This window comes from Coregonus clupeaformis, chromosome 21, assembly GCF_020615455.1.
Source record: "Coregonus clupeaformis isolate EN_2021a chromosome 21, ASM2061545v1, whole genome shotgun sequence".
Lineage (NCBI taxonomy): Eukaryota > Metazoa > Chordata > Actinopteri > Salmoniformes > Salmonidae > Coregonus > Coregonus clupeaformis.
Window position 1 is genome coordinate 21,076,741 of NC_059212.1, and position 27,564 is coordinate 21,104,304.

The 27,564-nt window shown below is 44.5% G+C and overlaps 1 protein-coding gene across 1 annotated transcript; it reads right to left on the reverse strand.

Moving 5' to 3' along the window:
* Positions 1–16,154: 16,154 nt before the first annotated feature.
* Positions 16,155–23,082, reverse strand: LOC121534590 (mitochondrial import inner membrane translocase subunit TIM44). Its single transcript, XM_041841170.2, has 13 exons — positions 23,010–23,082; positions 22,517–22,621; positions 22,221–22,394; positions 21,860–21,940; positions 19,400–19,549; positions 18,967–19,100; positions 18,738–18,823; positions 18,357–18,449; positions 18,018–18,142; positions 17,632–17,682; positions 17,291–17,380; positions 16,999–17,109; positions 16,155–16,747 (listed from the first exon to the last, which is right to left on the reverse strand). Exons 1-13 carry the CDS (start codon positions 23,037–23,039, stop codon positions 16,628–16,630), a joined length of 1,350 nt encoding a protein of 449 aa, XP_041697104.1. The 5' UTR covers positions 23,040–23,082; the 3' UTR covers positions 16,155–16,627.
* Positions 23,083–27,564: the final 4,482 nt, after the last annotated feature.

Below are 27,564 nucleotides of genomic sequence, written 5' to 3' on the forward strand. Positions count from 1 at the left end.
TCTTATTACAATAGCAGCAATTGTGTCACTGGTCACACACCAATCATTTCCATTGCTAAAGATGTAATTACAAAGGGCCAATGGATATGCCTTCACAGAGGCCCATTGTCGACTGTTATAGGTCACTCACTCACTAGGAGGTGGAGTTGCAGGAGACATATTGGAATTAATCTCCTGGAGGTTGCTGTGTGTACACCAATTTACCTGATAAAATAAAAGGTACAGCAAATTATAATAGTACTAGAAATGTCATGAGTGAGGGCCCAGAGTTTTTCCTGGTCAGTTCACATAGTCAGTGAAAAACTCCTGACCCTAGTCATTACATATGTTTACATGCCCATATCATCACATCATGAATTCATGGATTTCTGTTTGTCTGCATTACCACAGAACAACACTGGTGATGACACAAAGTACGAAGGACTGGCACTAAATAGAGCTGTAAGTACCCCAGATTACCAGAAGAGGTCATTGGTTAGCAGAAATAGAAATGGCTACCAGCTCTGAACTCATTGTCCACCTCTCGCAATTGTCCTCATTTGAGGCAAGATGACAAGACAAGACTAATGCTTGATACTAAAGCCTTGTTCACATTGGCAGTTTGAAGTGACTCAAATCCATTTTTTTGGAAAATCTGATTCAAATCTGTTCTTTGTCCTGCAGTCTGAACAACAACAAGCACATGGAATCAGATACACTACCAGTCAAAAGTTGGGACACACCTACTCATTCAAGGGTTTTTCTTTATTTGTACTATTTTTTACATTGTAGAATAATAGTGAAGACATCAAAATTATGAAATAACACATATGGAATCATGTAGTAACCAAAAAAGTGTTAAACAAATCAAAATATATTTTATATTTGAGATTCTTCAAATAGCCACCCTTTGCCTTGTTGACAGCTTTGCACACTCTTGGCATTCTCTCAACCAGCTTCATGAGGTAGTCACCTGGAATGCATTTCAATTAACAAGTCTGCCTTCTTAAAAGTTAATTTGTAGAATTTCTTTCCGTCTTAATGCGTTTGAGCCAATCAGTTGCGTTGTGACAAGGTAGGGGGGTATACAGAAGATAGCCCTATTTGGTGAAAGACCAAGTCCATATTATGTCAAGAACAGCTCAAATAAGCAAAGAGAAACGACAGTCCATCATTACTTTAAGACATGAAGGTCAGTCAATACGGAAAATGTCAAGAACTTTGAAAGTTTCTTCAAGTGCAGTTGCAAAAACCACCAAGTGCTATGATGAAACTGGCTCTCATGAGAACCGCCACAGGAATGGAAGACCCAGAGTTACCTCTGCTGCAGAGGATAAGTTCATTAGAGTTACCAGCCTCAGAAATTGCAGCCCAAATAAATGCATCACAGAGTTCAAGTCACAGATACATCTCAACATCAACTGTTCAGAGGGGACTGTGTGAATCAGGCCTTCATGGTCAAATTGCTGCAAAGAAACCACTACTAAAGGACACCAATAAGAAGAAGAGACCTGCTTGGGCCAAGAAACAAAAGCAATGGACATTAGACCTGTGGAAATTTGTCCTTTTGTCTGGAGTCCAAATTTGAGATTTTTGGTTCCAACCGCCGTGTCTTTGTGTGACGCGGTGTGGGTGAACGGATAATCTCCGCATGTGTAGTTTCCACCGTAAAGCAAGGAGGTGTTATGGTGTGGGGGTGCTTTGCTGGTGACACTGTCTGTGATTTATTTAGAACTCAAGGCACACTTAACCAGCATGACTACCACTGCATTCTGCAGCGATACACCATCCCATCTGGTTTGGGCTTAGTGGGACTATCATTTGTTTTTCAACAGGACAATGACCCAACACACCTCCAGGCTGTGTAAGGGCTATTTTACCAAGAAGGAGAGTGATGGAGTGCTGCATCAGATGACCTGGCCTCCGCAATCCCCGACCTCAACCAAATTGAGATGGTTTGGGATGAGTCGGATGGTAGAGTGAAGGAAAAGCAGCCAACAAGTGCTCAGCATATGTGGGAACTCCTTCAAGACTGTTGGAAAAGCATTCCAGGTGAAGCTGGTTGAGAGAATGCCAAGAGTGTGCAAAGCTGTCATCAAGGCAAAGGGTGGCTATTTGAAGAATCTCAAATATAAAATATATTTTGATTTGTTTAACACTTTTTTGGTTACTACATGATTCCATATGTGTTATTTCATAGTTTTGATGTCTTCACTATTATTCTACAATGTAGAAAATAGTAAAAATAAAGAAAAACCCTTGAATGAGTAGGTGTGTCCAAACTTTTGACTGGTAATGTATATCAAGCCACATTTCAAACCACCTTCGTAGGTTTGGACACACCCTCTGTCTCTTTTTGGGACCACAAAATAAGTGGAGTAGAACCCACCTAGCCGTTCTGATGTCTCACACCCTTGTCCAGGAGTGAGGAGATCTCCAGCCGCCGGGTTTTCTTCTTCAGGGGGTCGGCCACCGTGGTGACAGGAAGGCCCCTGAAGGACGGGTGCCGGCACTGGAATTGGAGTCAGTTCCCCTCGAGCATTGTGGACAACACCCAGGGGGACTCCACACCCTCCTCCCACTTTGCCCTTTGAGACCGGGAGAAGCGCCCTCCGTTCAAGGTGGTCCCAGTGGTCCGGCTCCTGCCCCCGTCTAGGACTGGCAGCAGATGGGCTCTGCCTGCGGTGGCTCCAGCCACGCTTCCTGCGAGGGGTACTGGGCCCAGTAGAGCGACTAACTGTTCGCTGGCGCACCACTCCTGAGGGAGGGAGCTCGTCCCCAGCCTGAGCCCGAGCCTGGCCGACCCACTCGCGCATGGACTCCAATCGCGCCAGGTGCAGGCGTTCTGAGAACACCACACAAAACAGGCATCCAGTATGACGCTCCACCGCCCTCTCCGCGTGGCTCAAACCCAAACATATGTTGTGAAAGGGGACTATCCATCACTACTGGGACGTTTGTGGTTGGAGAAAATCACACTGGACTGGCCATCAGTGCGTACATTGACATGTGGAGACACAGGCCTACCTTCCAAAGTCATGGAGCTGGTCTACGTGAATGAATGGGCAACAGCCATCGTACCAGTCCTTAAGAAGGATGGTGGAATCAGGATATGTGGAGTATTTATAGTCACAGTTAACCCTGTATTGTCCGCTGAGCAGTATCCGTTACTACACATCGACAATTTTTTCATGGGCTTAGCTGGGGGTCAAAAGTACAGCAAAATCGACCTCTGCCAAGCCTACTTGCAGATGCATGTGGATGAAAAGTCAAAGAAGCTGCTGACCGTCGTGACACACGCTCTTCAGGTACGGTTGCCTACCTTTTGGAATCACAAGTGCGCCAGAGCTGTTCCAGAGGGCGATGGACCAGATCTTGAGTGGCTTGCCAGGAGTACAATGCTACCTGGATGACATCTTCTTTACTGGAAAAGACGAAGAGGACCGTCTCCAGAACTTGGATGCGACCTTACAGAGATTAAAGGACTATGGACTGCGCGTTCGTGAGGACAAGTGTGCATTCTTCCAATCATCGGTTGAATACCTTGGATACGTCATACATTGGCTCCATCCAAGGTCAAGGCTATCTTGCATGCCCCGGTTCCTCAGAATGTGAGCCAACTACGTTCTTACCTGGGGTTACTGAATTACTATGGTTGCTTTAGTCAGAGGTTAGCAACGAAGCTGAAGCCACTGCATCAGTTGCTTTGTCAGGACAAAACATGGAAATGGAAAGACCAACGTGAGTAAGCATTCGTGAAAACCAAGGAAACACTAATGAAATCTGAGGCACTGAAATACTTCAACCCTTTATTGCCCATCCAACTAGCTTGTGGTGCTAGTCCATATAGTGTGGGAGCAGTCGTATCAAATATCATGCCTTCAGGTGAAGAGAAGCCGAATGCTTTCACATCGAGGACATTGAACAAAGCAGAAAGTAACTATGCACAGATAGAATGAGAAGCCCTAGACATCGTTTTTGGAGTACGTACGTTTCACTTGTATCTGTACGGGAGAAAGTTCACCTTCTTACAAATCATCATCCGCTGACGAGCATCTTTGGACCGCATACTGGGATTTTGTCACTTGCTACAAGCAGAATACAAAAAGCTGGGCTTTGTTGTTAGCACACTCCTACAGCATCAAGTACTGCAAGTCTGAGCTGCACTGCAATGCAGATGGACTTTCCAGGTTACCACTACCTGTGGTCAAGCCGGAGTCAAACAAAGTGGACATCTTCTACGTCAGACAAGTGGAAAACGCACCAGTCACTTCAAAACAAGTGCGGAGAAACACCAGAAATGACCCAGTGTAATCTGATTGGATGGAAGCATTGAGGAGAAAGCAAAATCATGTTCTTCATGCCAGCAACATTTTAAGCTAAATGTTCTGATCTGTTGCGTAAGCCTCATTGCTTAAAAATGTTTTTTTGATGCTAGAGGTTGTATTAATTTGGGATCTATTGTCACGCCTACTCCCGCTCCCCCTCTCCAGAGCTCAACGTCGTTGGTTTACTAACCACCGGTCCTGGCAACCATCATTACGCACACCTGCTCCCCATCATTACGCACAACTGGACTTCATCATCACCTTGATTACCTTCCCTTTATTTAGCCCTCAGTAGGCTCAGTCATCAGGCAGTATTGGTTTGCTTTCATGTTCAGTACGCATCTCCTGTTTTGTTAATTTGCCTGTCATTGTTATTAAATTCTCCTTCTGCACCTGCTTCCTGACTCCCTGCGTATTCGTGACAGAATACTTCCTCACAATATGAAAGCAGCAGACGATAAAACCATCTTCCAGGCGGTCATTTCCCTGCTGACTGGGCAGGCGTTGGAGTGGGCTTCAGCCGGCTGGGAGAGAGGAGAGAGAAGAGAAGGAGCTGGGTTCCTATAAGAGGTTCATGGCTCTGTTCAGGGTGGTCCTCGACCATTCTCCAGAGGGCAGAGAGGGAGGTGAGCGACTTGTCCAACTCCAGCAGGGTGCCCAGACCGCTGCGGAGTACGCCCTCACCTTTCGGACTGTGGCAGCCTCCAGCAGATGGAATGAGCCAGCGCTCCGCACTCTCTTCCGGAGAGGACTGCGCAAAGAGGTCCAGATGGAGTTGGCGTATCGGGATGACAACCTATCCTTGGACACACTCATCGCGATGGGCAGCCCCGTGATCTTCCATCTCCCAGGGTAGGCGTGAGTATTCCATTATCCTCGTTTTCTTTCTGGTTTCCATTTCACTGTCTGGCTGTCCCTCAGGTGTTGTCACTACGGCTCTAGTGGACTCCGGTGCTGCGGGGAATTTCATCGACCAGGCCCTCGCTTCCTCCCTGAACATAACCTCATACCTGCTCTCCTCTCCTTTTCCGGTCCAAGCCCTGGATAAGCGACCATTGGGATCTGCCACAATCACACACATCACAGCACCCCTTACCGTGGGATCCATGCACCAGGAATGCCTTCCCTTCCTCATCACCACCACACCCGTACACAAAGTAATCCTCTGCCTCCCGTGGCTCCAACGTCACAACCCCATCATCTCCTGGCCGAGGATGAAAATCACTGCCTGGGGACCAGGATGCCGGAGGACCTGCTTTCCTGTACCCTGTGGTTCCATGCCGGTTGAGAGTCCTGTAAGTGCCCTCCAGCCCATCAATCGGTCCTCCCGTATAATTGGCCCCGTGTTTTGGGACGTAGATGTGGACATCTGCCAGGCTCTGGAGAGGGAACCTGCTCCAGCTGCCTGCTCTCCTGAAAGCATCTACGTCCCCACAGGGGTAAGAGATCGGCTGTTGACCTGGGCACACACATCCCTCGTTGCTGGACACCAAGGTATCACCCGCACTATCTAATCCCTGTCCAATAAGTACTGGTGGCCCAACTTGGCGCAGGACGTCGCCCAATATGTCAACTCCTGCTCTATATGTGCCCAAACTAAATCTCCCCGGCACGTTCCAGCAGGGAAACTACTTCCTCTTCCCATGCCTCAGTGGCCTTGGTCCCATCTGTCCATAGACTTCGTTACTGATCTCTCCCCGTCTGATGGTTTCACTACTGTTACGGTTGTTATGGACAGATTCTCCAAATCGTGCCGTTTTATCCCTCTCTCTGGTCTCCCTACCACTCTCCAGGTCGCTGAGGCACTGTTCCAGCAGGTCTTCCGGCACTATAGCCTTCCGGAGGACATCGTCTCCGACCGTGGCACCCAATTCACGTTGCGGGTATGGAGAGCCTTCATGGAGAAGCTGGGGGCCGTGGCCAGCCTCACATCCGTGTACCGGCCTCAGTCCAGCGGGCAGGTGCAGAGGACCAACCAGGAGCTGGGGAGGTTCCTAAGGAGTCACTGACAGGACCGACAGGGGGAGTGGGCCCGGTTCCTTCCATGTGCGGAGTATGCCCAGAACTCACTTCGTCACTCCTCCACCGGGCTGACTCCCTTCCAGTGCGTCCTGGGATATCAGTCGGCCTGGCTCCATGGACTCCGAGCCAGACCGAGGCCCCTGCAGTGGACGAGTGGTTCCGGTGTGCAGAGGAGGTGTGGAACGCCGCCCACGTGAGGCTACAGCGAGCCGTCCGTCGTCAGAAGGATCAGGCGGACCGTCACTGCAGTGAGGCTCCCGTGTTCCATCCTGGTGATCACTTCTGGCTCTCAACCAGGAACCTCCCGCTCCACCTGCCCTGTCGGAAGCTGAGTCCCTGGTTTGTGGGGCTCTTCAAGGTCCTCCGGAGGATCAACGAGGTAACATACCATTTACAACTCCTCACCAACTACCGGATCTCACCCTCTTTTCATGTTTCCCTCCTCAGGCTGGTGGATCCTGGTCCCCTGGCTGATGCTGTCCCCCGCGACACCCCTCCGCCTCCCCTGGACATCGATGGGACCCCTGCCTACGCCATCAGGTCCATACTGGACTCCCGACATCGTGGGGGTCGCCTTCTGTACATGGTGGACTAGGAGGGGTACGGCCCAGAGGAGCGCTGTTGGGTCCCAGCAGATGACATCCTAGACCCCAACATCGTTCGGGATTTCCATCTCCGCCGTCCAGACTGGCACCCTCTTTGCCCTCGGGGCCGTCCTCCTGGCCGGCGTCGTCCTGTGGCTGGAGCCGTGCATCGGGGGGGAGGGGGGGGTACTGTCACACCTACTCCTGCTACTCTCTCCAGTGCTCTACGTCGCCAGTCTACTAACCACCGGTCCTGGCAACCATCATTACGCACACCTGCTCCGCATTATTACGCACACTTGGACTTCATCATCACCTTGATTACCTTCCCTTTATCTAGCCCTCAGTAGCTTCAGTCATCAGGCAGTATTGGTTTGCTTTCATGTTCAGTACGCATCTCCTGTTTTGTTCATTTGCCTTTCATCATTGTTATTAAACTCTCCTTCTGCACCTGCTTCCTGACTCCCTGCGTATTCGTGACATCTATCGCATCCCACAACTGTCCCTAACTATGTTTGGAATATGTATTTCTCACACAGAATAGATTAGGTCAACTTTTGTACTATGGGGGATAGTACCTTGTCTATTTACTATCCCCCATAGTACAAAAATGGATCTATTCTATATCTTCAATATGTGCCTCGGAATTAAATAAGGACGTGTGCAGTTGCATCCCCGATGTGTCTGTCTTCACTTGTAGCCTGTGAGAAAGACCCGATCACGTGACAGGCATTGGCTGATAAGAATTGAGCTATCTGAGAGCCATGTGATTGAGAGGTGCTTCGGAGCACACAGCCGGGAGAAGAGAATTATAATTATTATATTCAGCCCGAGGGCACAATGGCCACTGGCCGCAAAAGGCATGGCTTTTTTTAGTGGCATTACGGCCACACAAAGGGGATGCCACTGGGAAATTCGAGGCATTATGAATTATGACTGATGAATTGTGTGCAGCCTGAGCAAGTAACAAAGCAGAGCTCATGCTGTTCATGCAACTTTTTTCAAATCATCATTAGTCGCATCATGCAGCCTTAGAATGTATTAAAAATCTAAACATATAGTCCAAAGTTTCTATCACAATTAAAGTTGCATAAATAACTCTATATTAAGCATATAGGAGGACCTGTTTCTTTGTTAACCGCTCAACACAGAATAGCTGCATGTGCGCACTCCCTCAAATAGTTTGGAGAAAATATCCTTTCAATTTTATTCAGCTATGTTCAATTGTATTCTTCATACTATAAAATAATATAAAATAATGCCACAGAATTCTAAGCAAACCTTGTCTGCTAAATGAACTAGTGTAGACCACAGCCATATGGCATAGCCAGATCAGGGCCTAACATAAGTACAACTCAGAGTATGCTATTCTGTTCTTCTGAAATAAACTACATTTTCTTCATATCATGTGTCTTTAGACCTGTCTAAAATACACAATGGATTTATTGGGATGGTGTAAGCTATATTACATGTATTTATTATACTTTTTAAAATGTAGATGTTCTAAAGGTCTGAATCAGTTGCTTGTATGCTATGCGTGGAAGCCAGGAGATTGTCATGAGAATTGTGTTATCTCAATGGTTGAAGTCAACTACTTCTCAAACTTTGAATAATTCCCAGAGGTTGTAAGTCTCTAGTTAATAATGAATTAAACAAAGTCCCATTTCTGCATTAGATCAGTCTTTTATTCATGAAAGCTCTGCCCCAAATATGGGTGCACAGTCTTTTTATACTCTCACACACACACACACACACACACACGTTCTTATCATGGGCTACTCCTTGCTCAGGCAGGCTGCATTTTCTCACTATTCCCATACATAGTTATCGCGTTCTCACAATATTCTGCAAGCCTCTCACTCCCTCTGTTTTTGAAACCGGTCTCCTGTTATTGGTTTCAACGTTTGCACTTCTGCTTGCCAAACTACAAGAGAACACAATTGGGTGGTTGTTTTTAACTTTTAGTCATTTAACTTATATAATTTCTCTATCAGAGATACTAAATGTGTTTATATTAATTAACGGTCAATTACATGAGACCAGCAGTTATTTGCTTGACAATCACCGGCTGACAACATTTCTTGACCGCCTCAGCCCTAGTTCAGATCGCCACTCCAACTCATTAGCGACAACGGACAACAGCTAGTGTCCCAAGAAATGGCCACATTCCTATAGGTCAATGGCATACAACACATCAGGTCTGCACTGTATCATCTATCTATCAATGGGCAGCGGAGAGGTTCGTACAGACCATGAAACTTGCCTTTAAAGCGTCTCAGGGTCAAGGGACACTGCACCAATGCTTGTACAGCTTCCTGCTATCCTACAGGAACACGCCCCGCGCAACCACCAAAGCTTCACCTGTATCGCTACTCATGAAGAGAGAGCAATGCACAACAGGAGAAGCAAGTCAAACGTTGTGAACTGAGAGCCAAGGACAGAGCTTTCAATCCTGGAGAAACTGCCTTAGCTAGGAACTACCTCAAAGGACCAAAGTGGGTTCCTGCTAAAGTCATTGCTCAGACTGATCCTGTGTCCTACACTGTTCAGAATGCAGAGGACATCATCTGGAAAAATCACACAGATCAGTTACTGTTGAGTAAAGCAACACCGACAGAACCACCAGTCAGTTGTGACGCAGCAGTCATCACCTAGGGGCTCACAGCCACCTTCTCATGACTGTTGTTCATAATAGGGACAATTTAAGTATGAGGGCAGATGTGGTGTATTGGTGTTGTGCCGCAGAGTATCATGGGGGTTGTATGTTGTAGACCGAGCATGTCTCAGATAAATACATATTTGGACATTGACCCAGTTATTATTATTTTAGCTGTCTACCATAGCATATTGGAGTTGAAATTAAATAATGAATATTAGCTGAAAGTGCAGACTTTTAGCTTTAATTTGAGGGTATTTACATCCAAATCGGGTGAACGGTGTAGAAATTACAGCACTTTTTATATGTGTCCCCCCCTTTTTAAGGGACCAAAAGTAATTGGACAATTGGCTGCTCAGCTGTTCCATGGCCAGGTGTGTGTTATTCCCTCATTAGTTCATTTACAAGTAAGCAGATAAAAGGTCTAGAGTTGATTTCAAGTGTGGCATTTGCATTTGGAATCTGTTGCTGTTAACCCTCAATATGAAGTCCAAAGAGCTGTCACTGCTAGTGAAGCAAGCCATCATTAGGCTGAAAAATCAAAACAAACCCATCAGAGATAGCAAAAACATTAGGTGTGGCCAAATCAACTATTTGGTACATTCTTAAAAAGAAAGAACGCACTGGTGAGCTCAGGAACACCAAAAGGCCCGGAAGACCACGGAAAACAACTGTGGTGGATGACAGAATAATTATTTCCCTGGTGAAGAAAAACCCCTTCACAACTGTTGGCCAGATCAAGAACACCCTCCCAGGAGGTAGGCATATCTGTGTCAAAGTCAACAATCAAAAGAAGACTTCACCAGAGTAAATACAGAGGGTTTACCACAAGATGTAAACCATTGGTAAGCCTCAAAAACAAGAAGACCAGATTAGAGTTAGCCAAAAAACATCTACAAAAGCCTGTACAGATGAGACAAAGATCAACTTGTACCAGAATGATGGGAAGAGAAGAGTATGGAGAAGGGAACGAACTGCTCATGATCTGAAGCATACCACCTCATCTGTGAAGCATGTATGGCTGCCAATGGAATTGGTTCCCTTGTATTTATTGATGATGTGACTGCTGACAAAAGCAGCAGGATGAATTTTGAAGTGTTTAGGGCTATATTATCTGCTCAGATTCAGCCAAATGCGTCAAAACTCATTGGACGGCTTTTCACAGTGCAGATGGACATTGACCCAAAGCATATTGCGAAAGCAACCCAATACTTTTTTAAGGCAAATAAGTGGAATGTTCTGCAATGGCCAAGTCAATCACCTGACCTGAATCCAACTGAGCATGCATTTCACTTGCTGAAGGCAAAACTGAAGGCAAAACGCCCCAAGAACATGCAGGACCTGAAGACAGCTGCAGTAAAGGCCTGGCAGAGCATCACCAGGGAAGAAACCCAGCATCTGGTGATGTCTATGACTTCCAGACTTCAGGCAATCATTGACTAATTTATGATTATGTTAGTTTGTCCAATTACTTTTGAGCCCCAAAAATTGGGGGGCTATGTATAAAAATGGTTGTAATTCCTACACGGTTCATTTAATAATTTTAACAAAACCCTTAAATAAAAGATGAAAGTCTACACTTAAAGCACATCTTGATTGTTTCCTTTCAAATCCATTGTGGTGGTGTACAGAGCCAAAATGATGTAAATTGTGTCACTGTCCAAATACTTATGGACCTGAGTGTATATGGTTGAACTGACTCGTCTCCAGTGTCATTATTGTATTGTTATAAAGACGTGGTTATGAAACCCATGACACTTCTAACCCCTTTTAAACATTGTGTGTTTGAGCTACAGACAACTGTAACATTGGATTTGTCTATCTATTCTGCATCCGTTGGTAACAACCATTAGTCTGTGTGATGGTGACTAAGCTACATTTACATTTACATCATTTAGCAGACGCTCTTATCCAGAGCGACTTACAAATTGGTGCATTCAACTTATGATAGCCAGTTTTATTTTTATGGGGGGGGTAGAAGGATTACAGCTAGAGGGTGTTTGTGAGACAAGGGCGGATCCGGAAGGGGCCCGGGCCGGGTCTTTTTTTTTACGTGAGAATGGTTTGAGCTACAAACTATTAAAAGCGATCTATGAAAAGCTGAGACTCTCACGAACATGTTTTCTTCTGTGACAACTGCAGTATTTCAATCGTCTTGATGGAGCAGTGTGGATAAAGGTCAAATTTGGAGTACAGTGGCATATCCCATCCCTGCGTTGAGGTACATTTTCTGACCCATAGTTTGTGCCGGCTCCACGGTGTCTTAATCTAACCATGATTGCGTTCCGACACCAGTGAAGCTCAGTGTAAACAAGTGTAAAGGTAGTGTCAGAATCTTCTGGCAAGACTGCATCCAATCAATCAATCAGGATACAATGAACAGAACCTAACCACAACCAATCAGGACCATGGTCAGCAGCTACATAGAGAGAGAGCCATGGAAGGCACTTGCCAAGAAGAAAACACCCCCATTGATTCTGTCAATCTGTTCTCCCTATGGTCTTTTTTAACATGTCCTACTGCACATCACAGAATGCACCTAGTAGTGTGTCACTACTAATACTGAAGTCATAGTCCGGTAGCGTGTGAAAGACAACATTTAGCTGCAAGGACTTTGCTCTTTGCTTTTCTGTTGGTGCACTAAATCTCCTTTCAACTCCGCTACGGTTCAGTGTGCCATTCCAAAGACTGGATCAGGGCCACAAAGGATCACAGTCCAGATGTTTCTAAAAAAGGGTCAGAGTGTACTCTACTCAAAAGTAAAGTTTTGTGAACAACTCCTGTAGTACATATGAAAGTATTTAACCTTTTTGTTTGTGGGTATTCACTGAAATGTATCTACTTTGTGTTTGTGCTTGTGTCCTCAGGCTCCAGAGAGGAAGGGGGATGGAGGAGTAGCACTGATGGCCTGAGCCATTCATCATGGGAGATAGCAGTGGAATAGGCTCCCCTGTTATTGGCCATGTGTGAATGTAAAGGGGTGTGATGTTAAAACATGTATTAGCCTATACTGCCAAATCCACAGCTTTATTTATCAGCATCAATGAACAAATCAATTCAAAGTGTGTCAGTTTTCCAGATCAAAAACAAAAATTATGTGCTGGATGTGCTTACACACACACACACACACACACATGTGCTGCATTACAATTATACATAGTTATTATACCACTAAACTTGGCGAATGACAGACAATGAAAAACATTAACAAAGCTTCAGTATCATACAGCATTCTTTACTCATGGCAGAAAATAAAATAATGTTGTACAATACATAGACATTTTCTTTGGTCGAAGCAAATGGATGGATGTAAACAAAAGTGATACTCTCTCAGGATTGAATCGTAACTTGAGAGTTCCACAAATCTCCAATCAACATAAATTAATGTTTGCATGAGCCAGATTTGAGCATAAGTAGCTCATGTTAGGATTCAGCCCAGAGTGAACAGGGTGATTTTTCACAAAAGAAACCTGTTCTTAGACATACTATAGGTATACTGTAGAGTATGAGGTTTCTGCCACTACAAGGGCCGATCACTTTCTTCAACTTCCAGTGAGCTTTGAGTTGCCCCAACCTGTTTTAGGGTCAGATATCTTTTTTAACCAACCTAATGATTACGTATAGGTTTGGGCGTAGGGAAATCTAATTCTAGAGGCAACTTCTACTTTCAAAAGGACCTTATCTGTCAACCACAAAAAGAAAAAAAAGGTTAATCTATAGCTATATATTAAGTTTCTCTTCTGTTAGAAACTGACCTTCTGTCAACACATTCATGGTCCAATTAAGATTTTTCAATAAAAACTCCAGGTCCTATATCCTGTAATCTAGAGGTCACAACATTAAACCATATTTTTGTTACAATGATGGTCCTTGTTTTGATGAATAGTCCATCTCAGAGCATTAGATTTACATGTTATCTACATAGACGGCTGAAATATAATTATGTCCTTTGTCATGAGATTTCACATTTCCCCAAGCTTTCTTCATGCTAGAACCAACTCTGAATTAAACACTCAAATCAGATAGCTACAACACTTCCTGAAATATATGTTTTTGTTATCAAGTTATGGTTAACAAAAATAACCCTTTCAGTTACCAGTATTCCAGTTTCCTGATGTGAAAACCTTGTAATTCAGTCAAAACATTTATATGTAATGTAATTTTTAAAAAAAATCTAAAAATAAAACAGCCATAAACAGGCAGTCATCTCTCGTACAGTACCATATACATACATCTGGAAGTACTGAGAACATAAGTGCAATGGCAATGAGCTTCAGCTGAAGAAGTAGCTGCCTGACTGTGGTCCCACCATAGCTTGCAATTAAGCAGTTTTTCACATACACTACCAGTCAAAAGTTTGGGCACACCTACTCATTCAAGGGTTTTTCTTTGTTTTTACTATTTTCTACATTGTAGAATAATATAGTGAAGACATCAAAACTATGAAATAACACATATGGAATCATACAGTAACCAAAGAAGTGTTAAACAAATCAAAATATATTTTATATTTGAGATTCTTCAAATAGCCACACTTTGCCTTGATGACAGCTTTGCACACTCTTGGCATTCTCTCAACCAGCTTCATGAGGTAGTCACCTGGAATACATTTAAATTAACAGGTGTGGAATTTATTTCCGTCTTAATGCGTTTGAGCCAATCAGTTGTGTTGTGACAAGGTAGGGTGGTATACAGAAGATAGCCCTATTTGGTAAAAGATCAAGTCCATATTATGGCAAGAACAGCTCAAATAAGCAAAGAGAAACGAAAGTCCATCAATACTTTAAGACATAAAGGTCAGTCAATACGGAACATTCCAAGAACTTTGATAGTTTCTTCAAGTGCAGTCGCAAAAACCATCAAGCGCTATGATGAAACTGGCTCTCATGAGGACCGCCACAGGAATGGAAGAGGATAAGTTCATTAGAGTTACCAGACTCAGAAAATGCAGCCCAAATAAATGCTTCACAGAGTTCAAGCAACAGAACATCTCAACATCAACTGTTCAGAGTGGACTGTGTGAATCAGGCCTTCATGGTCGAACTGCTGCAAAGAAACCACTACTAAAAGGACACCAATAAGAAGAAGAGACCTGCTTGGGCCAAGAAACACGAGCAATGGATATTAGAACGGTGGAAATGTGTCCTTTGGTCTGGAGTCCAAATTTTAGATTTTTGGTTCAAACCGCGGTGTCCTTGTGAGACGCGGTGTGGGTGAACGGATGATCTCCGGATGTGTAGTTCCCACCGTAAAGCATGGAGGAGGTGGTGTTATGGTGTGGGGGTGCTTTGCTGGTTACACTGTCTGTGATTTATTTAGAATTCAAGGCACACTTAACCAGCATGGCTACCACAGCATTCTGCAGCGATACGCCATCCCATCTGGTTTGGGCTTAGTGGGACTATCATTTGTTTTTCAACAGGACAATGACCCAACACACCTCCAGGCTGGGTAATGGCTATTTTACCAAGAAGGAGAGTCATGGAGTGCTGCATCAGATGACCTGGCCTCCACAATCCCCCGACCTCAACCCAGTTGAGATGGTTTGGGATGAGTCGGACGGCAGAGTGAAGGAAAAGCAACCAACAAGTGCTCAGCATATGTGGGAACTCCTTCAAGACTGTTGGAAAAGCATTCCAGGTGAAGCTGGTTGAGAGAATGCCAATAGTGTGCAAAGCTGTCATCAAGGCAAAGGGTGGCTATTTAAAGAATCTCAAATATAAAATATATTTTGATTTGCTCAACAATTTTTTGGTTACTACATGATTCCATATGTGTTATTTCATAGTTTTGATGTCTTCACTATTATTCTACAGCAGGGTTCTTCAATTCCGGTCCTGGAGGGCCGAAACACCTCTGTTTTTCATCCTCTTCTTCTAATCAGGGGCTAATTCAGACCTGGGACACCAGGTGAGTGCAATTAACTACCAGGTAGAAATAAAAAACAGAAGTGTTTTGGCCCTCCAGGACCGGAATTGAAGAACCCTGTTCTACAGTGTAGAAAATAGTAAAAATAAAGAAAAACCCTTGAATGAGTAGGTGTGTCCAAACCTTTGACTGGTACTGTATTTTACAGTTAGTCTGAATTGGCATGAATATTTGAAGACACATGACACGATGGATCTTTAAACATACATAGATATCCTATTTATCTTAACAATAGTTTTTTGCCTTTCTGTAAAAAGCATAAATATCACTATTCAAAGGAACCCTCTGCTCAAAAACAGGCAACCAGCACGAAAGAGGATGTACTCTACCACTGAGTGAAAGAGAAGGGGGAGGCAAAAACGTAAGCATGCTTCAGTTCAGCTGGCGCCTAGCCGAACTCAGCAAGGCGAACGAGTGTGCTCGCATACTCCTTAAAAGACCTTTGCTTGAAAAACGAGAAAAAAAAGCAGCAACTGCACTGTTTGTCCATTTTGAGACGCCCTAGCCAGTATACGCTTCCTCAAAAGTCAGAATTAATCTAAGATAACTTAAGAGATCCGTCATTAAATGATGTTTTTGCAATTTTACATCTAACTAAGATGTTTGGTGCAGTAATTCTCAATGGAAAAAATGTGCATTAAATTGAATCGTCTCTCGTTGAATGACAACAAAGACTTTATTGAAGAACCCCTACTGTCTACCATTCACTGACGAAGGGGCAAAAAAGTTGTGTGCCCGAACAGCCGGGAAAAACCCTTACCGAAGTCCAAAACGTCACAAAATGTTGTCATAATATATGCGCAAACCCTTCCTAACTGTTTCGGCTGGGAAGCATGACTATGCCTTAACAGCACAGGCGCTTTGTTTTAAAAGTCACTTGGTGAAACAAACTGTCCTTTCACGTCGAGACCTCCTCTGTCCGTTCCCAGGAACACACACACACACACACACACCAGTAGAAGATCCCATCTGCGCCCTAAGGACTAACCACAAACACACACACTCCAGTATGCGTCTGGAAAGTGACATGCCGCCACATCCTCCTCACATACTGTGTGGCTCCTGGATATGTGTGATGTTGCGGTGCGTATAGATCCTGGACGTGTGTGTGTGTCCCTCTGTCTCGTCTCTCAGAGAGCCTGCTCGGTGCTGGAGGCAGACATGTCCAGTAGTCTCCAGGCTGCGTTGGGGTTGAGCTCCTCCTGGTCCCGACACAGAGCCCACACGTACATCATCCTCAACACCTTCTCCTGGGGGGAGGAGAGAAGGAAAGGTGGGGGCCACCAGACATATCACCAGCAGTCCAGGACAAACAGCAACGGTTAGAAGAAGGGGGAAAAGGAATGGGATAGAAGAAACAGAGTTAGAAACTGGGTTAGAAACCGGGTTAGGGAAGTAGAACAAAATATACCACCGGAGGCAGGAGAGAGACAGGTTCAGGAGTAAAGTGACCCAGACAAAATCTGCCAGGATAGAGAGAACCCTTTAGGAGGTAACTCACCGGATCTCCTTCCACCAGGTCTCCCTTGGGACTACGAATCACCATGACCACCTGGGCCTGGAAGGTGATGATCAACACGGGGCCTTGATCCATGATCTTCCCCATCGCCAACTGAGAGAGAGATGAAAGAGTAAATTAATGAATAAATGAGCGAGAGAGAGAAAAAAGTATGTTAAACCTGTAATAATGACAAAATCAGCATGCTTTCAAAACATTGGTGACTTGTACATGTAGCTCAAGCAGAGTAATGACATTGCCTGGTTGGGCCTGAGAGACACACTCATGTACTTACATCTATGTTGTCTATATCTAGGACCTTGGATTGGAACATTAGACCCAGGGCCCTGGCCTGTTGGATGGGGTGGGCCAGCTGACTGTATGTCTGAGGACGGAGAGAGAGGAGGGTTAAAACACATTCACAAGACATCAACCACACACGCAGGGCCACCTCTAAAGGAAGAATGCTATTTGGAACAAGAACTTTTGAGAGGTTCCTTTCATTTGAAAAGTATGTGACCTGCTAAGAAAAACTCACCGTAAACCCTTTTGTACAGACACTAATTGCTACAGACATCAATAGAAGTGGAAGGGGGAAAGGAAAAGAAAACATGCCGTCTGTATAAAAGTACTCACGGCTTCATAACACCAGTCTTTCAGCACCTCGAGCTCCCCACGGATCATAGCCTTCAGAAGACAGACGGACAAAGGTGCGTTCACGGACATTAGTATGGAGGGGGAAAAAAGTATGAAATGTAAGTCGCTCTGGATAAGAGCGTCTGCTAAATGACGGAAATGTAAAATGTAGTTACTGCATGCTAAATATCTATATAAAGTTCTCTTAAATAAATGTTTTAAACATCTATTCAACTCTAGTGGCCTATAGATTGCACTAGTGTTATGCATTTCAAAAGTTAAAAGTAGCTAAAAGTACTCATGTATTATTACAATTGAAAATATCAAAACATTGATCTTTAAAAAATGCTTTAAAAGTGTTAAAAGAAAGTGTTTGTGCCCCTTACCTCTAGGATGTTGGGGATGATGTCCTTCTCACACTGTTTGAGAAAGGAGTCCTTGTCGAAGCTGGGGTCTGCCTTTAAGATCTCTGTCAGCACCTGAGACATCTCCGTCGTAGAGAAGAGACCACCTGCCAACCAGATAACAAGGACTTAATGGCAAAATAGTGGAAACCTATGTGGTCCTACCATCTATCAGAACTTATGAAGGAAAAGAGGGTAGTCACCTTGTGGCTATTTACATACCAGACAATATAACAGAGAAACTATTGAATACACCCATTAAACCCCTCAGAGTGATATGATTATTCAACAGACAAAATTTAAAAAGGAGGGGTTGTTTACCTAGTAGATCGGTGACTCTGTCGGTCACGGCTCGTGATGCTCTGGCAAGGGCGTTGTCACTCTCGTTATACTTCATTTTCATCTCAAAGAACCCTGAGGAGAGAGGAGAAGTAACATAAGAAATACTGAGCTGAAAATATCCCAAAGACTCCCAAGACTCTGGGACCATCCGCAGAAAATCTAATAAGATACAATGTAATAGGAAGTGTTTCTTGATCAGGAAAAATCCCATCTCGGCTAGACTTGACATTGAGGTATACCTTGCTGATGAATATAGTGCCACCTGCTGACAGGCCAGTGAAGTGCACTCAACCATAAAATGTGACATACGATTACATCACTCGTAACTATATCTGATGAAATACAATAACATTCTCTTACTGTTGAAAACCATGTTGTTGTCTTTAAAGTCCTTCCACTGTGTGTACCACTTAGAATCCTTGTGCAGCACAACACCCATGTCCTCTCTATAAATCCAAATAGACCAGTTATATCAATAGGTTGTATTTCCTAATAGTTTCAAGCATGGCTGAATGGACACCCATAGCATTGTCAGTGAATGGGAAGAAATATCTGTTAACCATGTCATGGCTATGAACAAGGGACATACTCGTTGGCCTCAAACACTCGGTTGTCGCTCTCCCCTCCCTTGGAGGAGAATTCACTCCTCTTCCTGAGTTGAGGAGGAGCCCTATAAGTACCATCGTCCACCACATCAATCTCTCTCTTCACTGACTCCATCCCCTGTACACACAAAGAGGGGAACAAATGAGATCAGTTAAATGATTCCATAGAATCCTTGACCTTTTACACATTCTCAGCCTCGAGTTGATGCTTCAATGTCCTTCAACAGCTGGTATTTACCCAAAACAACTGGTAACACCTGCTACATTCTGGTACTTATTTAAAATCTTTCAACACAATGAATGATCAGTAATAACCATGTAACCAAGTAAATCAGACCAAAGGACTCAAATAATAAAGCGTAACCCATTTCCTTCAATGGAGAGGTGGGTTGCTTGTTTTTAATGTCAATCTCTGACCTGTGAGATGGCCCTGAAGGCGCTGGTCGCTCCCAGCTTCTCTCCTCCCTTGGACACAGACTCAGCAGAGTGCCTGGCAGTCTTGGCTGCCTCCTCCATCCCCTCCTTGATTTTCTTCCCCATGTCTGTACGGGTCACCTCCTCAAGGCCCTGGACAGACAGACAGACATGGACAATAGAATGACTTCAGAGTTCAGGCATTATGATGGATGTGAGAATGACTTCAGAAAGAGTTGTGGTGAGCTACTTTAAACATTGCAAATCTGTAGCTATGGGCTAATTTGACTCTCCATTAATCGTTACAAGATAGTACTGTTTACTGTAGCACAGCGAATTTTCGACCAACTCACCTGTCTCGATTAATGAGAGAAGATTTGAAATAGGCAAGATGGTGGGGTAAACATTTTTGGATTACTTCATGGAGCAAAAAATATATTTATTTTAATAACGGAGTATTTTCTAAATTCAAATGAACCACCTGCAACTGGACACTGACATTTAGAAGACACATGTTTGGCCGAATCGAGAACGAAGATAGTATCGCAAGTTAAGGTTGGTCGTAAAATATCTGTGCTACGCCAAACAGTACCTATCCTCTAACGGGTAATGGAGAATCACAGCCTGTGTAGCCCGTTACTATAAACAATACATTATAATTGCATTTCTGGGTTAGCACTAAGATAGAAGTTCAACTCATAAGCTGTAAGATCATGCAATTCTATTAGAGAATACAGTGGGGGAAAAAAGTATTTAGTCAGTCACCAATTGTGCAAGTTCTCCCACTTAAAAAGATGAGAGAGGCCTGTAATTTTTATCATAGGTACACGTCAACTATGACAGACAAATTGAGATTTTTTTTCTCCAGAAAATCACATTGTAGGATTTTTAATGAATTTATTTGCAAATTATGGTGGAAAATAAGTATTTGGTCACCTACAAACAAGCAAGATTTCTGGCTCTCACAGACCTGTAACTTCTTCTTTAAGAGGCTCCTCTGTCCTCCACTCGTTACCTGTATCAATGGCACCTGTTTGAACTTGTTATCAGTATAAAAGACACCTGTCCACAACCTCAAAACAGTCACACTCCAAACTCCACTATGGCCAAGACCAAAGAGCTGTCAAAGGACACCAGAAACAAAATTGTAGACCTGCACCAGGCTGGGAAGACTGAATCTGCAATAGGTAAGCAGCTTGGTTTGAAGAAATCAACTGTGGGAGCAATTATTAGGAAATGGAAGACATACAAGACCACTGATAATCTCCCTCGATCTGGGGCTCCACGCAAGATCTCACCCCGTGGGGTCAAAATGATCACAAGAACAGTGAGCAAAAATCCCAGAACCACATGGGGGGACCTAGTGAATGACCTGCAGAGAGCTGGGACCAAAGTAACAAAGCCTACCATCAGTAACACACTACGCCGCCAGGGACTCAAATCCTGCAGTGCCAGACGTGTCCCCCTGCTTAAGCCAGTACATGTCCAGGCCCGTCTGAAGTTTGCTAGAGTGCATTTGGATGATCCAGAAGAGGATTGGGAGAATGTCATATGGTCAGATGAAACCAAAATATAACTTTTTGGTAATAACTCAACTCGTCGTGTTTGGAGGACAAAGAATGCTGAGTTGCATCCAAAGAACACCATACCTACTGTGAAGCATGGGGGTGGAAACATCATGCTTTGGGGCTGTTTTTCTGCAAAGGGACCAGGACGACTGATCCGTGTAAAGGAAAGAATGAATGGGGCCATGTATCGTGAGATTTTGAGTGAAAACCCCCTTCCATCAGCAAGGGCATTGAAGATCAAACGTGGCTGGGTCTTTCAGCATGACAATGATCCCAAACACACCGCCCGGGAAACGAAGGAGTGGCTTCGTAAGAAGCATTTCAAGGTCCTGGAGTGGCCTAGCCAGTTTCCAGATCTCAACCCCACAGAAAATCTTTGGAGGGAGTTGAAAGTCTGTGTTGCCCAGCGACAGCCCCAAAACATCACTGCTCTTGAGGAGATCTGCATGGAGGAATGGGCCAAAATACCAGCAACAGTGTGTGAAAACCTTGTGAAGACTTACAGAAAACATTTGACCTGTGTCATTGCCAACAAAGGGTATATAACAAAGTATTGAGAAACTTTTGTTATTGACCAAATACTTATTTTCCACCATAATTTGCAAATAAATTCATTAAAAATCCTACAATGTGATTTTCTGGATTTTTTTTCTTGCATTTTGTCTGTCATAGTTGACGTGTACCTATGATGAAAATTACAGGCCTCTCTCATCTTTTTAAGTGGGAGAACTTGCACAATTGGTGGCTGACTAAATACTTTTTTCCCCCCACTGTATACAAATATAGATATACAGTACACCATTGATAAGATATAAAGAACTTGAAACATTTGCACTTATGCCTAATAATAACTGCTGATGTCAATGACCTTTGTAAGAGTGTGAAAATGACTCACCTCCTTCACAGTTTCAGACAGAGTCCCAAAGGTCTTCTTGAACACCTCAGAGGTCTTAACGGTTTCAGACTCAATGGTTTTCTGGAGGAAATAAATAAATGAGCTTGATGAGTGTCCTTGATGACAAGTATGTGTTTGTAACACAGGTGAAAAATTTAATCCAGTTGTCACCAACCCCGGTCCTGGACAGCAACAGCGTGTGCAGGCTTTTATTCCAGCCCAGCACTGACATACCCTATTTAACTTATTGTCAAGACCTTCACTAATTGAAGGTTAGTGCTGGGGAAGAAAGTCTGCACAACCAAAGTTCTTACCATGGGCTTAAAGGGACATCACATTCCAAAATTAAATTTGCACTTACAAATTTCCTCCGAGCCTGTTGCAGGGCATCCGACTCCTCTAGCCTCTTGGCCTCCTCTCTGAACTTCTTGATGTTCTCCTTCATCTCCTTGTCCTTCCCAAACTCCTGCCTCAGGTTCTCCACAAACTCCCCGAAGAAGCCTTTACGACTAGGTCGTTCTGACGCATACCGCACCTGGGAAAAAGAGGGCACAATTAAAATATGAGTGAATGACAGACACCATGTTAAGAGTTTGTGTCCTACCACCAGAGCGATCATTTTTTGAAGGTCAACGATGATAATGCTTTGGTCTTTACCTGCACAGGGACAGCCGGAGACCCACATATCCTGTAGGCATCTCCTCTATTGAATGAGGAGACGACAGTACGGGATGGCAGGAGCAGAAGACGTCTTCCGACCAGCTGAGGAGAAGAACAACATAGGTCAGGGATGGACAACTTTGATGGGGGTGGGGGCCACAAAACATCTGAACTCATCATGAGGGGCCGCGGGTCTGCGTACCCCGCGGGTCTGCATACCTACACTGAACTGACCAGGTAAGTACAATATTAACAGGCTATGAATAATGCTTGACATTTTTAGCTATCTCGCTAACTAGAATATGTTCACGAACGAACACCGACTGGCCCATTCACCCATTCATAACTGTCTTCAGAGGATATAACGTTTTCACGAAATAATGTAAAAGGAATGTTGCGCTTAAACGTTAAATATGGATCCCTAAAACAATTCAGTCAACATCCACTCTTCAGCAGTGCAAGCCATGGGAAGAAATGTGCATAATCTCACCTCATAGCACCGACACACGGAGGCTGCCATCTTGATCTTGAATGATGACGCACGTGACGTGACGAAGTGTAACTCCGCTGAGGTTTTTTTACTCGTTACCACAACCATGCTTGCTTCTTTTCTTCTTTAGTGGGGTTTATCGGTGGTTGGCATCCAACGTTACGGTGCATTACCGCCACCTACTCTACTGGAGTGTGGGCCAGAGACAGGGATAAACCTAAATGCCAGCCCCGTTGCTCTTAAAAAAAGATAACAAAATATTTGAGACTATATCTAATGACGTTCTACTCAATATACTCTTTAAACTAATTTCCTGTATCCCCTTCTCCCTCATACTAGATCTCATCCTCCCTCTTTCCCTCTGATACTGCCCACACTGTAGCAATACATGCTCCACGGTCTCTGTTTCCTGACAATTATCACACTTTCCTGTTGGATGCTTTCCTATCACATTTAAAGTCTTATTCAACTGGCTGTGTCCCACCCTTAATCCTGTAAAAAAAAATGCCCCCTCTCTTCTGTCCCTTCCTGCCGTCCTCCCCTCCCTGACTTTCCTCTGTACTTGAAATAAATGGCTTCCCTTATTATCTATATTCCACTGCTCCTGCCATCTCTGCACCATCACTGTATATATCAGTCTTTTTGCCTCTACCCTTGCTCATTGAAACTTCAATATCAACTTCCCCACTTCTAAGTGCTTGTTTAGCCAGTTCATCTACTGCCTCATTCCCCTCCACCCCCACATGGGCTGGGACCCAAGTAAATCTTATCTGTATACCCATCTGTTTAATCCTGCCATGGGTTTGTAGCACCTCATAAAGCAGGTATTGTCTGCTACGTGAGCTAAAGGACTGGAAACTCATTAACACTACATATGAATCAGAGCAAATAACAACTCTGTCTTGTTTACTTCCTCCACCCACTGTAAGGCCAACAGAATGGCCATCAGCTCCGCCGTATATACAGCCAGATGATCTGTAATACGTTTCCTGACTTCCACCCCACATTCCTGCACTACAAATGCTGACCCAGTGCGTCCTGTCCTTGGAACTTTTGAACTATCTGTGTAAATGGCCACAAAATCTTGATACAAGGTATCCAGACGTCTCTTAAACAAATCAGATGGATCAACACCCTTCCTATCTTTCTGTAGTCTTTCCAACACTTCTAGATCAACTACTGGAGGCGGGAGTAACCATGGTGGATTTACAGGAATAACTACCGTTGGACTAAACTCCCTTCCATACAGGAATAAACTCCCTTCCATACAGGAATAACTACCGTCATCCCATCTCCTTCGCCTGGGTATTACCCACCCACCCAAAGCTTGTGTTCTGTCTTCGCTCATGTTCCCAGCATGCCTGTAAAATCCCTTTCGCAGGATGAGACACCCCATGTCCTTGTAGGTTGACCCAATAATTCATTGCCAGCTGCATATCCCCATTCTCCACCTGTAATGTAGCCACTGGGGACGTCCGAAACGCCCCACTACATACTCTTGAGTCCTTGCCCCTGTATGACATCTAGCCTTTCCAGTGAGGTCAGGGCTGCCGAACCATATGCTATACTGCCATAGTCTATTACAGATCGGATCAATGCAACATACACGGTCTTCAATGAGGAACACCCAGCCCTCCACTCCTTCCCCGTCAGACAGCGCATCACATTTAGCACCTTCTTACACTTTCCCACCACTCTCTCAATGTGTTCTGCCCAAGTCAGTCTAGTGTCAAAGTATACCCCAAGGAACCTGAAGGCCCTCACCCTCTCCAACTTTCTCCCATATAACCTCAAGCATACCTCATCTCCCACCTTCCTCCTGGTAAAGAACACTGTTTGAGTTTTCTCTACAGAGAACCTGAATCCCCACATTAATGCCCACCGCTCTACCTCATCAATTGCTTCCTGTACCTTCCTGACTATGTATGGCACATTTCGTCCCCTCTTCCATAAGGCCCCATCATCTACAAATAACGACCTCCCAATATCCGGCTGTACCTGAGAGTAAACATCATTGATCATGATTAAGAACAACAGAGGACTAATCATGCTCCCCTGTGGTGTACTGTTATCCACCAGGTAGCTGCCTGATAAAGACTTCCCCACCCTCACCTGGATAGACCTTCCAAACAGGAAATCCTTTATCCAGTTGTACGTTCTTCCGCCTACCCCCATAATATCAAGCTTGATTAACAACTCCTCCTTCCACATCATATCATATGCCTTCTCCACATAAAAAAAGACAGCTACAACAGTCTCCTTGTTCACCTGAGCCTTCCTGACCTCTGCTTCTCAGCAGAGCACTGGATCCATAGTTCCACAACCTTTCCTGAACCCACTTTGATGTGGCGATACTAGCCCTCTAATCTCCAGGAAGTAAGTTAGCCTCTCCGTAATCATACGTTCCATAATCTTACATACATGTGATGTTAAAGCTATTGACCGATAGCTTGTTGGCCTCGTTGGATCCTTCCCGGGCTTCCGGATTGGTACCACTACTGCCTCCTTCCAACTGCCTGGTAGTTTCCCCTCCTCCCACACTCTGTTGTACAACACCAATACCTTATCCAGTGCCTCATCACTAAGATGGGCCAACATAACATAGCACACCTCATCTTTCCCAGGTGAAGTTAACCCAGCCTTACCTATTGCTCTTTTCACCTCTGCCATGGTAAATGGTGCATTCAACGCATCATTTACATCCTCCCTCCTATCCAGAAATCCAGGATGCTCCTCTCTCGTGCTCTCTTTCCCCCTCTGGCCCTCCTCTGACAAATTTGCGGAGCTATGCACTTGGACAAACGCTTTGGCCATCATCTCTGCCTTCTCCTCATCTGTTACTGCCACATCCTCCCTACTCGTCAACACTGGATAATCCCACTCCCTTCTGACACCACTCATCCTCTTAATCATCCCCCACACTTCTCCCACAGGTGTCGCCCCTTCCAATGGTGTCACAGAACCGATGCCAACATGACCTCTTTGCCTGACGGATAGTTCTCCTCACCAGGGCCTGGGTCTGGTTATACTGAAACAGATGTTGGAAGTGATGTGTCCTTTTCAGTACTCTAAATGCCCTGTTCCTACTCCTCACCATTGCCCCACATTCCTCCGTCCACCATGGGACTGCTTTCCTCCTCCTCCTCCTCCTCCTCCTCCTCCTCCCTGAAGTCTTAGGTATAGCCTCAGTAGCTGCCCCCACTAATGCTGTTCTCACCCAGTTATTCATACTATCCATGTCCCCTCTCATATCCACCTGAGCCATCACCTGCTCACTCAGCTCCTGAAACTGATCCCACTTTGCCCTTCCAAACACCCACCTGCCTACTCCATCCACTAACACCTCCTCCTCCCTCCGGCCAATTGTGCATACTATGTGGTAATGATCACTCCCTACTGTCGACTCCTCCCATACCTCCCACTCACATATTCCTGCCATCGCACTTGATACCAGAGTGAGGTCCAAGGCAGACTCTTTCCATGTGGCTACATCAATCCTGGTCCCTCGACCATCATTCAGGCACACTAGATCTTTATTTTCTATCAAATTTTCCATCACTTGGCCACTTGGCCATTTCCATCCATCCAAAATAGAGATGCTAGTTCTAGGTCCCAAGAAACAAAGAGATCTTCTGTTGGATCTGTGAATTAATCTTGATGGTTGTACAGTCGTCTAAAAAAAACTGTGAAGGACCTTAACGTTCCTCTGGACCCTGATTCCTCTTTTGAAGAACATATGAAGAATATTTCAAGGACAGCTTTTTTCCATCTTCGTAACATTTCAAAAATCAGAAACTTTTTGTCAAAAAATTATGCAGAAAAGATAATCCATGCTTTTGTCACTTCTAGATTAGACTACTGCAATGCTCTACTCTCCGGCTACCTGGATAAAGCACTAAATAAACTTAAGTTAGTGCTAAACACGGTTGCTAGAATCTTGACCAAAAAAAGGTATACTTTTACTCCAGTGCTAGCTTAACTGGCATCCTGTTAAGGCTAGGGCTGATTTCAAAGTTTTACTGCTAACCTACAGTGAGGGAAAAATGTATTTGATCCCCTGCTGATTTTGTACGTTTGCCCACTGACAAAGACAGGATCAGTCTATAATTGTAATGGTAGGTTTATTTGAACAGTGAGAGACAGAATACCAACAAAAAAATCCAGAAAAACGCATGTCAAAAATGTTATAAATTGATTTGCATTTTAATGAGGGAAATCAGTATTTGACCCCTCTGCAAAACATGACTTAGTACATGACAGGACCTTAATGTGCTTCTTCTTGAACCACTCCTTTGTTGCCTTGGCCGTGTGTTTTGGGTAATTGTCATGCTGGAATACCCATCCACGACCCATTTTCAATGCCCTGGCTGAGGGAAGGAGGTTCTCTCCCAAGATTTGACAGTACATGGCCCCGTTCATCGTCCCTTTGATGCGGTGAAGTTGTCCTGTCCCCTTAGCAGAAAAACACCCCCAAAGCATAATGTTTCCACCTCCATGTTTGAAGGTGGGGATGGTGTTCTTGGGGTCATAGGCAGCATTCCTCCTCCTCCAAACA

Excerpts from the sequence above, each read along its gene's own strand:
- LOC121534590 (XM_041841170.2), bottom strand. The coding sequence starts at position 23,039 with ATGGCAGCCTCCGTGTGTCGGTGCTATGAG. Across the intron at positions 18,450-18,737 it reads CAACAACATGGTTTTCAACA|GGTTCTTTGAGATGAAAATG; the intron begins GTAAGAGAATGT and ends CTCTCTCCTCAG. Across the intron at positions 17,683-18,017 it reads TCATCCCCAACATCCTAGAG|GCTATGATCCGTGGGGAGCT; the intron begins GTAAGGGGCACA and ends TGTCTTCTGAAG.